At 38.4% G+C, this 12,946-nt stretch overlaps 1 protein-coding gene across 7 annotated transcripts in view; it reads left to right on the top strand.

Annotated features, from left to right (window-relative positions):
• The window catches only part of CADPS (calcium dependent secretion activator), a 484,463-nt gene that overhangs the window by 364,860 nt on the left and 106,657 nt on the right, over positions 1–12,946 (top strand). For 3 of the 7 annotated variants that reach the window (XM_064576395.1, XM_064576401.1, XM_064576404.1), the window contains 3 exons: positions 2,233–2,334; positions 3,832–3,895; positions 4,311–4,434. In XM_064576395.1, coding sequence (XP_064432465.1) covers positions 2,233–2,334; positions 3,832–3,895; positions 4,311–4,434 — 290 coding nt within the window. Of the gene's footprint in view, positions 1–2,232; positions 2,335–3,831; positions 3,896–4,310; positions 4,435–4,685; positions 4,698–6,765; positions 6,835–7,705; positions 7,724–12,946 lie in introns of all 7 variants that reach the window. The other 4 variants (XM_064576387.1, XM_064576399.1, XM_064576385.1 and 1 more) reach the window with 3 other exon arrangements.

The raw sequence follows: 12,946 nt of genomic DNA on the forward strand, positions 1-12,946 counted from the left end.
TTCACTTAGCATATGCACTCAAGTCTACCCATGTTGTCATAAGCAGGGTTTCCTTTCTTTTATGCCTGAATAATATCCCATCACATAAAAATAGATATATTCCATAATATATATATTTATCCATTCACTTCCTTTATCCATTCATCCATCAATGAACACTTAGGTTGTTTCCATCTCTTGGCTGTTGTAAATAATGCTGCAATGAACATAGGGGTGCAGATATATCTTCAAAGCAGTGATTTCCTTTCCTTCAGATATATACCCAGATGTGGAATTATTAGATCATGTGATAGTTCTATTTTTAACTATTCGAGGAAACTCCATACTGTTTTCCACAGTGGCTTCACTAATTTGCATTCCCACCAACAGTGCACAAGAGTTCCTTTTCTCCACATCATCACCAACGTTTATTGTCTTTTTGATACTAGCCATTCTGACAGGTGTGAGGTGATATCTCATTGTGGTTTTGATTTGCATTTCCCTGATGCTTACTGTTTTTTAAATTTATCTTTTGGCCATTTGTAGGTCTTCTTTGGAAAAATGTCTATTCAAATCCTCCACCCATTTTTTAATTGAATTATTTGGGTTTTTGCTATTGAGTTTTATGACTTTTATATTTCTGCTACCTATTATCAGATAGATGGTTTGTACATATATTCTCCTATTCCATAGGTTTTCTTTTTGTCTTTCATTTTGCTGTGCAGAAGCTAAAAGAACATTTAGAGTGATGACATAAGGCTCTGTTTAGATTCCTATTGTGAAGGAAAACCATTTGTTAGCTCACATGTGACCTTCTATATGATTATAGAGACCAGCAGTAAAAAAAATATTAGTTGAAATAGGCTAAATCCAAACACACTTACTAAGTCTAAAAAGTTTGATGTAGTCCCACTTGTCTGTTTTTGCTTTTGTTGCTTGTACTTTTATTGTTATATCAAAAAAAATCATCGCTAAGGCCAATGTCAAAGAGCTCTTTTTCCCTATGTTTTCTTTTAGGATTTTTACAGTTTCCTGTCTTATAGTTAGGTCTTTAATCCATTTTGAGCTCATTTTTTTGTGAGCGATGTAAGATAGGAGTCCAGTTTCATTCTTTTCCATGTGAATATCCAGTTTTCCCCAACACCATTTATTGAAGAGACTATTCTTCCTCATTGTGTATCTTTGGTTCCCCTGTCAAAAATATTAGTTAACCATATATGCAAGGATTTATTTCTGGGCTCTCAGTTCTGTTCTCTTGGCCTGTGTATCTGTTTTCATGCCAGTACCATATGATTTTGATTACTATAGCTTTGTAATAAAGTTTGAAATCAGGAATGGTGAGGTCTCCAACTTTGTTCTTTATCAGGATTACTTTGGCTATTTGGGTCTTTTATGGTTCCATATAAATTTTAGAATTGTTCTTTCTATTTCTATAAAAACTGCCATTGGAATTTTGATAGGGATTGCACTGAATCTATAGATGGTTTGTGGTAGTACGGACCTTTTAACAGTATTAATTCTTCCAACCCATGAATACAGGGTATCTTTCCACTGATTTGTGTTTTCCTTAATTTCTTTCATTAATGTCTTTTACTTTTCACAATGTTTTTAAATTTGTTTCTTCACTTAATACATGAGTGCTTAAGTTAATCTGAACATCTATAATTGTAAGCTGGAAATTGAGTCACTTAAGAACATTTAACACTGAGAAAGACGGACATTTACAAGGCACCTGGTTTTCATAAGTCTTTCTGAATCATTCAGGGGTCCCAAACCTAAGTGCCTATAAAAGAGGTAGGTACTACAAATTAGAGATGTGGACAGGTGAGTGCCTGCCCCAGCTAAGGAAGAAGTTGTTACTTGGCACTCACCAATTAATGCCAGTTTTTCCAAATTTTCAAAAGAATTGCATTATAAGACTTTCCTAACTTCGAAAATGCTGGCAAATAGTTCAAAATCTTAAGAAGCCGTGAGCCGAACAAAAGGTCTAGGAACTTGGCCTTACAGCCACCAGTTTGTATATTTTACCATTTCACAATAAGTGAGCGACAGTTCTACAAATGTCTCCAGACGATAACCTCCCAAATACCCCATGTCCCTTAGTAGCCAGCGCTGAAAAGCAGGACTTCTCCTAAGGTCACATCGATCATTGTAGTTGTTCTTCTAAAATGGACAGTTTCCTCCTGCTAGAGATTTGATTTCATGGTGTCAGTATATGAGGTTCCCGTCACTTCATGACATGTCTTCTTTCAGGCCTGATGGAATTGGAACAGTGACTGTTGAAGAGAAGGAACGTTTCGAAGAAATCAAAGAGAGACTCCGAGTTCTGCTGGAAAATCAGATTACACATTTTAGGTGAGGATCTGGAGTTGAGGGGTTTATTAGGAGAGTGAGACCGGGGAGGGGCAAATAAAGGGCTTGATTTTCTAAGACTGTTAACCTATCAGAGACACTTTGGAGATTTATGAATAACTAAATGGAAGCAAAAACCAGTAGGACAGGGCTCTACGATAGCCAGAAGGCTTTGCAATCTTAAGTGCATTTTATTTCCACTGAAAGGACAGAGCCCTTCTTGTGCAAGCTGACCCTGGTCATCAATCTATTCTTTTAAAATCTATTACAAAGTTGAAGGTGAAGTTACTTCAAGGTTCCTATATCAGTGAAAAGTCCTGGGAATCAGATCATATGAACAGGGAAGGAAGGCAGTGGTACCCACATGAGAGTCTCCACTTTCTCCCTTGCCTCAGAAACAGGACTAGCTGTCTATGCAGGAAAAGAGAGAAACTTAGATCAGACTTGGCAGATTGACTCTTCCCCATACATGCAAGACAGCGAGTGTGTCCAAGGTTTCAGCCTTGCACCACATAGCCCACTTCTCCCTTGTAGCAAATCAGACATTTGTAATGCTGCGCTGGTGGTTCTGGACTAGAAATCCTGAAATAGTAACTCAAAAATAGTAAGAACGTTTAAAATAACAAAATAAACAGTTCCTTTTTATTAAACACTTCCCACGGGTCAAGATACAGGACTAGAGGCTAGTTAGGCATTAACTCAGTTTTTTATTCCCAGAACAACTTGGTAAGGTCGTTGTTATAATCCCCATTAAATATAAATTAAACTGAAGCTGAGAGAGTTAAGGACTTGTGCTAGACCACCCACCGACACCTACATAGGACATACTCTGAGTTTAAGTTGTCTCTGCTGGTCCCTTTGTACCATGAGGAACAGTGTCTGGAAGGATCTGCGACAGCCTGAAAAACTCTTAGGAATCCATGACATAGTTCCATCTGCACCACCAAAATCCTCCTGGACAAATTTTTATTGATTACACACTATATGCAAGAGGTATTGCCAATAACAAAAGATCCAATAACAATTAAAAACCACAGTCAAGGAAGGACACTTAGCAAAATTATAAACTTGCTCAAAATACACTCCTTCATTTCCTATAGTAATCCTTTGGAGACTTAGTAAGTGTGTTTGGATTTAGCCTATTTCAACCAATATTTTGTTTACTGCTGGTCTCTATAATCATATAGAAGGTCACATGTGAGCTAACAAATGGTTTTCCTTCACAATAGAAATCTAAACAGAGCCTTATGTCATCACTCTAAATATTCTTTTCTGCTGCAGACATTTGCAGAGTCTCTCTTTAGTCATTATTCACACATACACATATATACATTATATACACACATATATGGTGTGAATTCAGATTAACATAACACAACGTGACAAAATAAAAAGCATTTTCTGTTCCTCAGAAAGAGTTGCTATAGGAATCAAATTGCAGCATATTTCATGCTAAAATGTAATATATTTGGGCAACCTGAAGAATTTTCTCTTTTTTAGGTATTGCTTTCCATTTGGTCGACCTGAAGGTGCTTTAAAAGCTACTCTATCACTCTTGGAAAGGGTAAGAATGAAAGTAAAAGACAGATTACATAGATACAGACACGAACATAATCGTAATGAAATATTGTAGTTGAATGACCTAGTTTGTCATTTTTCAAGGCTTCGTTTACCATTCATCAAATACCAGAATAAACGCAAGGAAACTGCCAAAACTCTAGATATTTTATCTCCAGACTCCCAAATAGTTAGCATATATTGAAGATATGTTCCTGGCCCTTCCCCGATTCATAGATGGGCTTTGCCATCCTAACTGTGCATTACAGTTCTGTGTTTTCTTTTTAACGATGGCTCTCAATCAATATTAAGTCACAAGGAGGCATTCACAACTCATTTTAAACTTGAGCTCTTTAAGAAATATAAATGAGTAACACATTTGGTTGAACCATCTTAATAATCTTTTTTCTTTCCACTGAAAGGTTTTGATGAAAGATATCGTGACCCCAGTACCACAAGAGGAGGTAAAAACAGTCATCCGGAAATGTCTAGAGCAGGCTGCTTTAGTCAACTATTCCCGGCTATCAGAATATGCTAAAATCGAAGGTAAGGCTCCCTTCTGCCCCCATTTTTTAATTTAAATTTTGGTATACCTCCCTGGGGAAGAAGAATCTGTCTTTTCTAATGGGCACCAGAAAAGAGTGGTCCATCTGAGTATGTTAAATTGAAACTTGAAAGCACTTGAAATGTGAACACTTCCTTGGCTGTGGCCAGATAAATGAATGAAGAACAGGGGCGCAGGGAACAGTCTTTGTAGGGGAAGAATACTGAATATAGGATGTGATCAGATAACTAAGGTCCTCCTGAGAGTCTGTGTTGTCACTAAGTTTGCTCTGTGACTGTTTTCCTATGAAAGAGTTCTGTAGGATTGTTAACTTCTTTAAGTAGAGAAAAACAAAGCACTGTGGAGGTAGAACAAGCATGGAACGAAACATCAAGATTTTGCTTAACTCTTTCTTGCCCCTTGAAAGTATCTTGTCTTTTGGTAACATTTCAAACTTGATGGCAGGTTAGTGTCCAGCTGTCTCTGATGGCTCCAGGTTTGCTTTAGATCTCATTCATTCTTGTTGCTCCAGACCTAGGATGGTTGTTACCACTGCCCTCTCAAGTTTTAGGGAAGCAGGCACTGATGACCAAGTAATCACCCAAAAGACACTTTGAGTAAACTCTACTTGAGAAGATATGGTTCTTTGGGACCTATTCATTTGCAAAGGTATTAATCACTTTTCATTGTTACCCTGTTGGCTGCTATAGGGTGATTTGAAAACCACACCCAACTTGACCAGTGGTGTAAGTGTATAAATGTGGAAGTTCTGTGTGCAAAACTCAGTGTGTCCGCATTCTGGAATCTGATGTTCTCTCACATGTGAAACACCTGACTAAAACCAGCAAATGCCCATTGTCTGCCTTCAGGACTTGACTGGGGAAAAAAAAAAGTCTAACCAACCACCAAAACCCTATCACTTACCCTGCTGAAGTCCTTGTTTCCTTAGAGAATTAGGTTAAGATCATGTCAAATCGCAGTGTTCTGTACATTACATGTCCTCCCTCTCTCAATTTTGTCTGTCTGACAATGCAAATTGTGTACCAGTGGTAATGAATTCATTGCTATGCACCCAGGGAGAAACACTTAAGAATTGGGCACTAAAAGGACGTTTATCAACTCTTGACTTGGTAATGAGTGACAAAAATAGAGGAACAAGAAGATCATTAAAGGGCTATGTTAGCAAATCATTGTTCTAGCATTTACCTTCCCAGGACATAATGATTGGTTGTATTTGGTAAAGTCAACCAGGTACCTAATAATTCTAGGCAAGGCCAGAGATGGGATGGGATCAAGAAACGTTCGGTTGCCATGGCTGCTGCCTCGTAGGCCTTGGTCTAGCTATTACTAGTCTTTTGGTAAGATCTGCTCTCTTCTTTCAGATAAATATATCCAAAAACAAACTTTAAGATCTGTAAGTAAAAATGCATTCATTTCCAAAGTAGATCAGCTGATCTGTAATTTCCTTTTGTGCCTCAATTCTTCTTGGTTGTGTTAATTATCTTTTGCACTGTGACTTTTAGGTCTGGGGATTCTTTGAAGAAACCAATCTTTTTTTTTCCAACTCTCTTTTCAGAGAAGTACCTCATTCCACACTACCTGCTCTCTTCCGCTTCTCTCCTTCCTTGTCCGTGATTGGCTCAGCCACTTTGTGATGTTACCTCTGCAAAAGTGGCTGTGACACCAATTTCAAAGCATGCTGGGATTGTTAATTCAGACAACCCAACATCCTCTGGCTGCATGTATCAGGTTTTCTTTCATGAACATAGTCCACCGTAGGCTGAGACATTGCAGCTTTGAAGATATTACTACCAAACAACTTTCTTTTACAAGGTTCCGATCCTATGCTCAGAAAAGAAATCTTACATTTTTACATTTGAGCCCCTCTGTGAGCACTAACAGCTTAGTCCCCTGAGAATTTTGGAAAGAAGTTGTAGTGATATTGCTGGAGACTATGTTTATGAAGAAATACCTCAAGAGCCTTAGATACTAAAGTCTGAAATCCTTAGTATCTTGGAGCCTTAAATCAATGAAATTCTGTTTCCCTTTACTCATGATGTTTTTGGTCATTGTACTCTTGCAAACAATTCTAAAGAGACGTGTAAAATCATGGTCACAATCTCTCTCGTGACTCACGTGACTCACGGCATGCTGAATGGTTAATCCAGTAGATCTCCAATTTTGAAACTCCTTTTTCTTTTATCCTGTGTTTATCCCAAAATACTCTGTGGCTATTTTCCTTTGAGCTAATGTAACGTATTCCTCTAACCTATGACCTTTAACCTCTTTACCTCTGACCTAAGCCTCTTGCATGCCCAAATCCTCTTTTATAGGGAAAAAGAGAGAAATGTATGAGCATCCTGTCTTCTGCTTGGCCTCCCAAGTGATGGATTTAACCATTCGTGAGTACCTACCACCTCCTCGCCATGCTGTCTTCACTCTTTCTGTTTTCATTATTTCAAGAAAATCCAGATCCAAACCAACTCACTCTCCTTGCTTCAAGTTTTTTAGCATTGGCTTGTCTGTTGATTCTGTCTGTGAAACCCAGTGTGAGAAGTCCAGTCACTTTTTATCAGCCTAAAACAGGTTAGACAATTAAGCCATTTGTTTGTGGTAAACTCAGATTTGTCCGTAAGTTTTTCAGTTATTCTCTGTCTGTGACCTGAATGCATTTTTACTTTGCTTGTGTGTAACCCCAATATGTAAAGTGCTTGTCACTGGTACACAATGAAAAGGTAGCCGCTAGGCCGGGAGCAATGCGTTAGGTGTCAGATAAAGGACAGTTGGGGCAAAATCATGCCTTCTTTTCCATGTTTAAGATGTCAAACTATTTTGGGTATAAGATCACGCAAGGTGGTCCATTCTCTGTAAAAATTAGATCTTATATGCCTCCTGTCTATTCTCTTTCAAGCTGGGAAGCTTTTCCTTGTTCTCTCTGGAGATTTTGACTTGTCCTTGTCCTCTAAGCTCTGGCTAGAACATATGACTTAATTGTCACTTGGAGAGTTCGTGTATGTTTCATAGCTTGATTTCACATTAAACTTAATTTTACTAATTTTCTATTTGTGCAGCATTTTCCACCTCTGTGAAGGAGCCTTTTTTTGCTGGCCCCCACGCTTCGGGGCGGTGGGAACCCAAGGGCAACCTTTTCCTTCCAATATCATGTATCACACATAAGTGGGGGGCATTTTGGTCCATTTGCTCATTAATCCTGCATATGTGTTCTTGTTTCTCTCTCTCTTCTCTCCTTGTTGTGCTCTCTCTTTCAAATAGAGAATCAAAAGGATGCAGGTGAACCAACTGTATATGCATTACAAACTATCAGGACTGTTGAGTTATATTGAGTTTCTGTTTTCGTTTTTGTTTTTAAGAGCTCCTTAACGTATGGGCTCCCAAAGACTGATGTGGGGTTGCAATGATACTTAAGGAGTTAATTTGTGCTGTCTAACTATATCTCTTGCCCATTAGATGTTGACCTCTATAGAGCAGAATTTATGTAAAGGCATAAGCTTTGAAGGAACAGAACTCTGGTTTGCTGCGGAGCTTCGTTTCATCTTTGGTTTCAGGATTCAGTGATTTGGCCTCATGTGCTTAAAAAAAAAACAAAAGTTACTGAACCGAACTACTCTTCCTCTTTGTTTTTCATTTATTTTTTCTGTTTTCTGCCCTAATGAGAAGTTTGTGTTCTTTGATGAATGTTTATCAGCCAAGACAGAGAGAAGTTGTGTCCATGTTGTTCTTGTACGTATCGTGTGATGAGACAGGATGCACGCAGAGGGTGGCTAAGCACAGGCTGTTGCTGGAGTTTCATGAGAGGAAAGATCTTAGAGAGTTCTCTGGCTTTGGAAATTTTCTTCTTGTTTGGTCCCCAAACTTCTGAGCATATTTTGAGGAAAGCTTTAACTTAAAACTTTAATAAATACATGCTTTTGATCATTGTTTTTAAGTCTAAAAAATCCTCAAAAGGTAATGAAACATATTTCATTTAATCAAAGTTGAATGCAGTTCAGATCAATTCAGAAAGCAGTTTTGTGCACATGCCAAGCACCAAGCTAGCAAGAGGTATTTGAAGACTCACAAACCTATGTTCAAAACACATGAGCCTTTCTCTCCCTGAAAGAGAAGGTATTCATTCATTCATTCATTCATTCATCCATCCATCCGTCCGTCCACTCATCCATTCATTCATTTATTCATTCATTAGACAAGTGCTTAGTGGGAGCCTACCATATGCCAGGTACAGTTGTGAAAGCCAGGGACTAGTAAACAAGAGGGAAGTAGCTGTTAACCTTATGGAGCATATATGCAAATGGGTGTCTAAGTGTAAATTACAAATTCAGTACACGGTAACACCAATTGATAGAGTGATGTGTAAGAGTGCATTATCAGAAAACCATGGACGTTTCCACAAGGGTGGTGAGCTTGAATGCATCTTGAAAGATAAATCAGAATCAGTGAAAGGGAGCTGGGATTGGAAAGTGGAAAGGCATCCTAGATAGAATATGTGCAAATTCACAAAACTGTATAGCTAATAAAAATAGCTAATTGTTTAAAAAAATAGCTAATTCTTATTCAATGTGTATTATGTGCCAGGTATAAGTGTTTTATATGTATTAATTCATTTAATCCTCAAAACCCCTTATGAGTTAGATACTACTATTATTCACATTTTAGAGAGGAGCCATCTGAAGCACAGGTTAAAAACACACTCCTAACAGAGTAAGTGGTAGAGGCAGAACCTGAGCCCAGACAGAGGCCACACTCTTAAATACTCTGTAATTCAGTGTGATTGCAAGACAAGGTGCAATGATGGCAGTAATGGGTGCTGATGATGGCAATGCATGCAGGAGGCAAGGTCTGATATATGCCTTAATAATGGGGTTCAGATTATATCTCCTGGGCCAGAGGTTCTTAACCTGGAATCTATGCCAATGTTTGCATGCATATGGATTTTTCAAGGGAAAAACTCCACAGGTCTCACTTCCAAAGGTGAAGGCTTTTTAAGCAAGGGAATAGCTTGGTAATTTACATTCCAGAAAAATCATCCTGTCCATACCATGATGGACAGAAAGAACTGGGTAGCAGAAAGAGAATAAAACTAGACCTAAAAGGTTAAGGTCAAAGCAGAGATGGTTTGAAGCTTGGTATGTCCCGGACCTCTTCTAGGCAAAGCAGACCTAAATCGCAATCATCGTAATTGCTTCTTCCCTGACCTTTACATCTTTTTTTCTTACCCTCCCCTTCCCTCTTCAATTTTCTTAGGGGGAACAAAGCAAAAACATGCAGATGGGTATGCAAAACCAACTGATGGAGGGGGCAGGGCACAGCTGGAGTCACCTGTGTAACCTGGGGTGGACAGCTACAGAGTTCTTTAGTCAGGCTGTACTTCAAGAAGCTATGGGACTCGGCATATGGCATTTTGGTGGACTTATGCTTTCTGTCTGGTGGCATTATTAGAAATTAAATGTTCTGTTTAATTACAGTCTCTTAAAAAAAAAAAACGATGTAAAAGGCTGCTACTCTATGAAAGAAAAACTGTGACTCCTGCAAATGAATTCTATAATTTTAAATACATTTCATTTAAGCTGTCACACATTCTGAACCCAGTAAGCTCTGAGAAAGTCTACACTACTATTGCTGTTTTGCCTCAATTCTTGGCTAAATACTTGCATAATTTTCTGAGCATCATAAGGATTCTACTGGAACTTGAAATAAAACAATTTTTCCTTCAAATATGCCAAGGAATTATATGATTAGATAGATAGATAGATAGATAGATAGATAGATAGATAGATAGATAGCCCACCTATGGGCCCAAGCACTATGCTGAGGACTTTACATGGAGGATCTAATTCAATCTGTACTTTAGTCCTATAAATAAGGCTTCATTATTGCCCCTTTTACAAATTCAGAGAGAATAAGTGACGTTCTCAAGAAGGATTTGAACCCAGATCTTTCTAAATTCAAAAACATCCCTTTTTGTTTCTTTCCACCATGCAGCCTTTCCAATTTGGACAATATCCATTCATTCAGTGACTGAGTTCCAAAGTGTCTACAACTTTTGATCCAGGAAGAACACAAAAAACAAACAAACAAACAGAAACCAGAGCAGTCCTTTCGGGACCAGATCATTATCAAAATCCTTTCATTGGGACGTCTTCTTGAGCAGTTGAGATTCTCTAAGATTGCCAAAGAACTGAGGATTTGTTTTTCTCTACAATTCACAGAAACTTGCTAGAGCAGGTCAAACACATCCAAAGGACTGCCAAGCAGATTCTGTAGTCAACACTTTGTAGCTTTTCCTGTCTCCAGTCAAACTTCCCATAGGTCCAAGGTCCTGCACATATTCAGGAGCCCCCACCCCATGGCCCACCTTATCTTTCAGCCACAAGATAATGGCCCCACCCATAATCCATTAGCTGGCATGAGTTTTCAGTATGACAGCTGATGATGTCCAGTTAGCATCCTTTATGTACAGCTCCAAGAAAACACTACTTCAGAACCAGCCTGAGCACTCAGGAATTGTTACACCAAAAACTTAAATCACTATTTTGGGTCCAATGAGTTTCTTTAAGCCTCATTTTTATTTTCTGTAAAAAGGGCTGATAATGGTTCCTCCACCAAAGGGTTGCTGGCAAGATTAAAATACATATTCCAAATAAAGCTTTTAGCACACTACCTGGCACATAGTAAATACTCATTATATATATTAGCTGTTATCATTTATTTTATTTAAAAAGAAACTTCTAAATCCAGATGTGTAGTGTAGACATATTATTTGATTTCGGAAATAGAATATAAAACAATGCTTCTCAAAGTTCAATGTTCATACAAGTCCCTGAGGATCTTGTTAAAAACGTAGATTCTGATTTGGTAGGTCTTGGGTGGGACCTGAAAAATCTGCATTTCTAACAAGCTCCCACATGATGCTGAAGCTACTGACCCAGGGATTGCCATTGGGATGTCAATGAAATCTAGGGGGAAGTTGATTTATTGTTTTATCATAAACTTCAAAATAAAACATTGCAATAAAGCTCTACATATATCTGTTAAATACCCACAAAGTTCCAGGAGCTCTGCCAGGCACCAGAGCAATGAGCAAAAGTAGCCTTGGTCCCTACCTGGGAGCTTATAATAAGGTAGAGAACACAAATGTAAAACAAGTAATTATATTCTGCTGAAATGTAAAGGGAAATGTAAGGTGCTGCAGGAAGGCAGTACAAGGAGATTTTACCTAAGCCAGGGTCTTTGAAGCATTCCCAAGAGGAGATGTCCTGGAAGTCGAGGGCTGATTCCCCAAGAACTGTATGGGGTATTCCTGTCCTTGTTGAAGTGTTTGCCTCTATTGACCATCCTTCCAAATGCGCCAGGATCCTGCCCCAGAGAGCTTGTGATCATATACATAAAAGCTTATTTGGGGACTGCATGGATATTTAATCATTAAAGCAGGATTCTTACTATAGCAAGTGACAAAAAAGAAAACAAAAAAAACAAAAACAAAAAACTCAAAAAGCTTAGGCAAGAAGGGAATTTTTCCCCCACGTAGCTAGGAAATGCATGGAGGAACTGGACTCAGGGATAAAGAATTTTAGTGTGTTTTGATCTCTCCAACTGCTGGCAGGCTTCTTTAATGTGACTGGGAGTCATGATAGAGGGGTTGGGAACAACATGGCTATAGATGGCACCAGGCTTTTATCCTAGCAGACGACCCTAGAAGAATAAGAATTTTCCTTTCCAGGCAATTGTATAATATTTCAGAGAAGGGCCTCATTGGCCCAGCTTGAGTCACATGTTAATCCCTGAACCAATCATATCACCCATGATCAAGTGGGGTGCTGTGGTTGGCCTGGCTTGGCTCATATGACTGCCCTTGTATTTGTGGAAGTTATTGCCTGACATTCCCACCAGAACCATGTGGAGTAGAGAGGCAATTCTCCTGAGGAAGGTTACTGTACATACTTGAATAACAGATGTCCACTACTGTGTCCATCCAAAATTAAGTTTATTTTTCTTAAGTGCAACAGTTCAGTCTTAAGAGCAAAGCCTGATTTAGGGTACAAAGATACAAAACTAGAGAAGAAACATATTGTAATAGCATTATTTCTTCCTTGTTGATGCAATGTAATTTAAATAAAAAGTATTTTAAATGATCTTAAATCATTTTTGATTGCATCAAGACACCCGAAGTTGTTCTCTGATTTGGAAGTTTAAGTTATGATGTTTACTATTCAGTGATTTAGTTTAGTATATTTGTTAAGTAGCCAGGGGCTTTTGGTAACAGATAAAGTTATTGTATAGCTATAAGCATATTGCAACTACAGAGTATTTGTTTTTCCATCAAAGCACTGCATTGGGTAGAATCCACTGAGGATTTCCTTCCACCAGTATTTGAGGACCAGCCCCAGGGTCCTGCCAGGAACTTCTTTAGCCCCTAGAAATACAAAATTCATTGGGCATAGGTAGAGACTGACATTGAATATGATTTGCTATTTTTAAGGGCCATATGTGCTCAAG

The sequence above is a fragment of the Mirounga angustirostris genome, unplaced genomic scaffold, assembly GCF_029215605.1.
Source record: "Mirounga angustirostris isolate CCGP_5_RB_7025 unplaced genomic scaffold, mMirAng1.0.hap1 SCAF_1, whole genome shotgun sequence".
NCBI lineage: Eukaryota > Metazoa > Chordata > Mammalia > Carnivora > Phocidae > Mirounga > Mirounga angustirostris.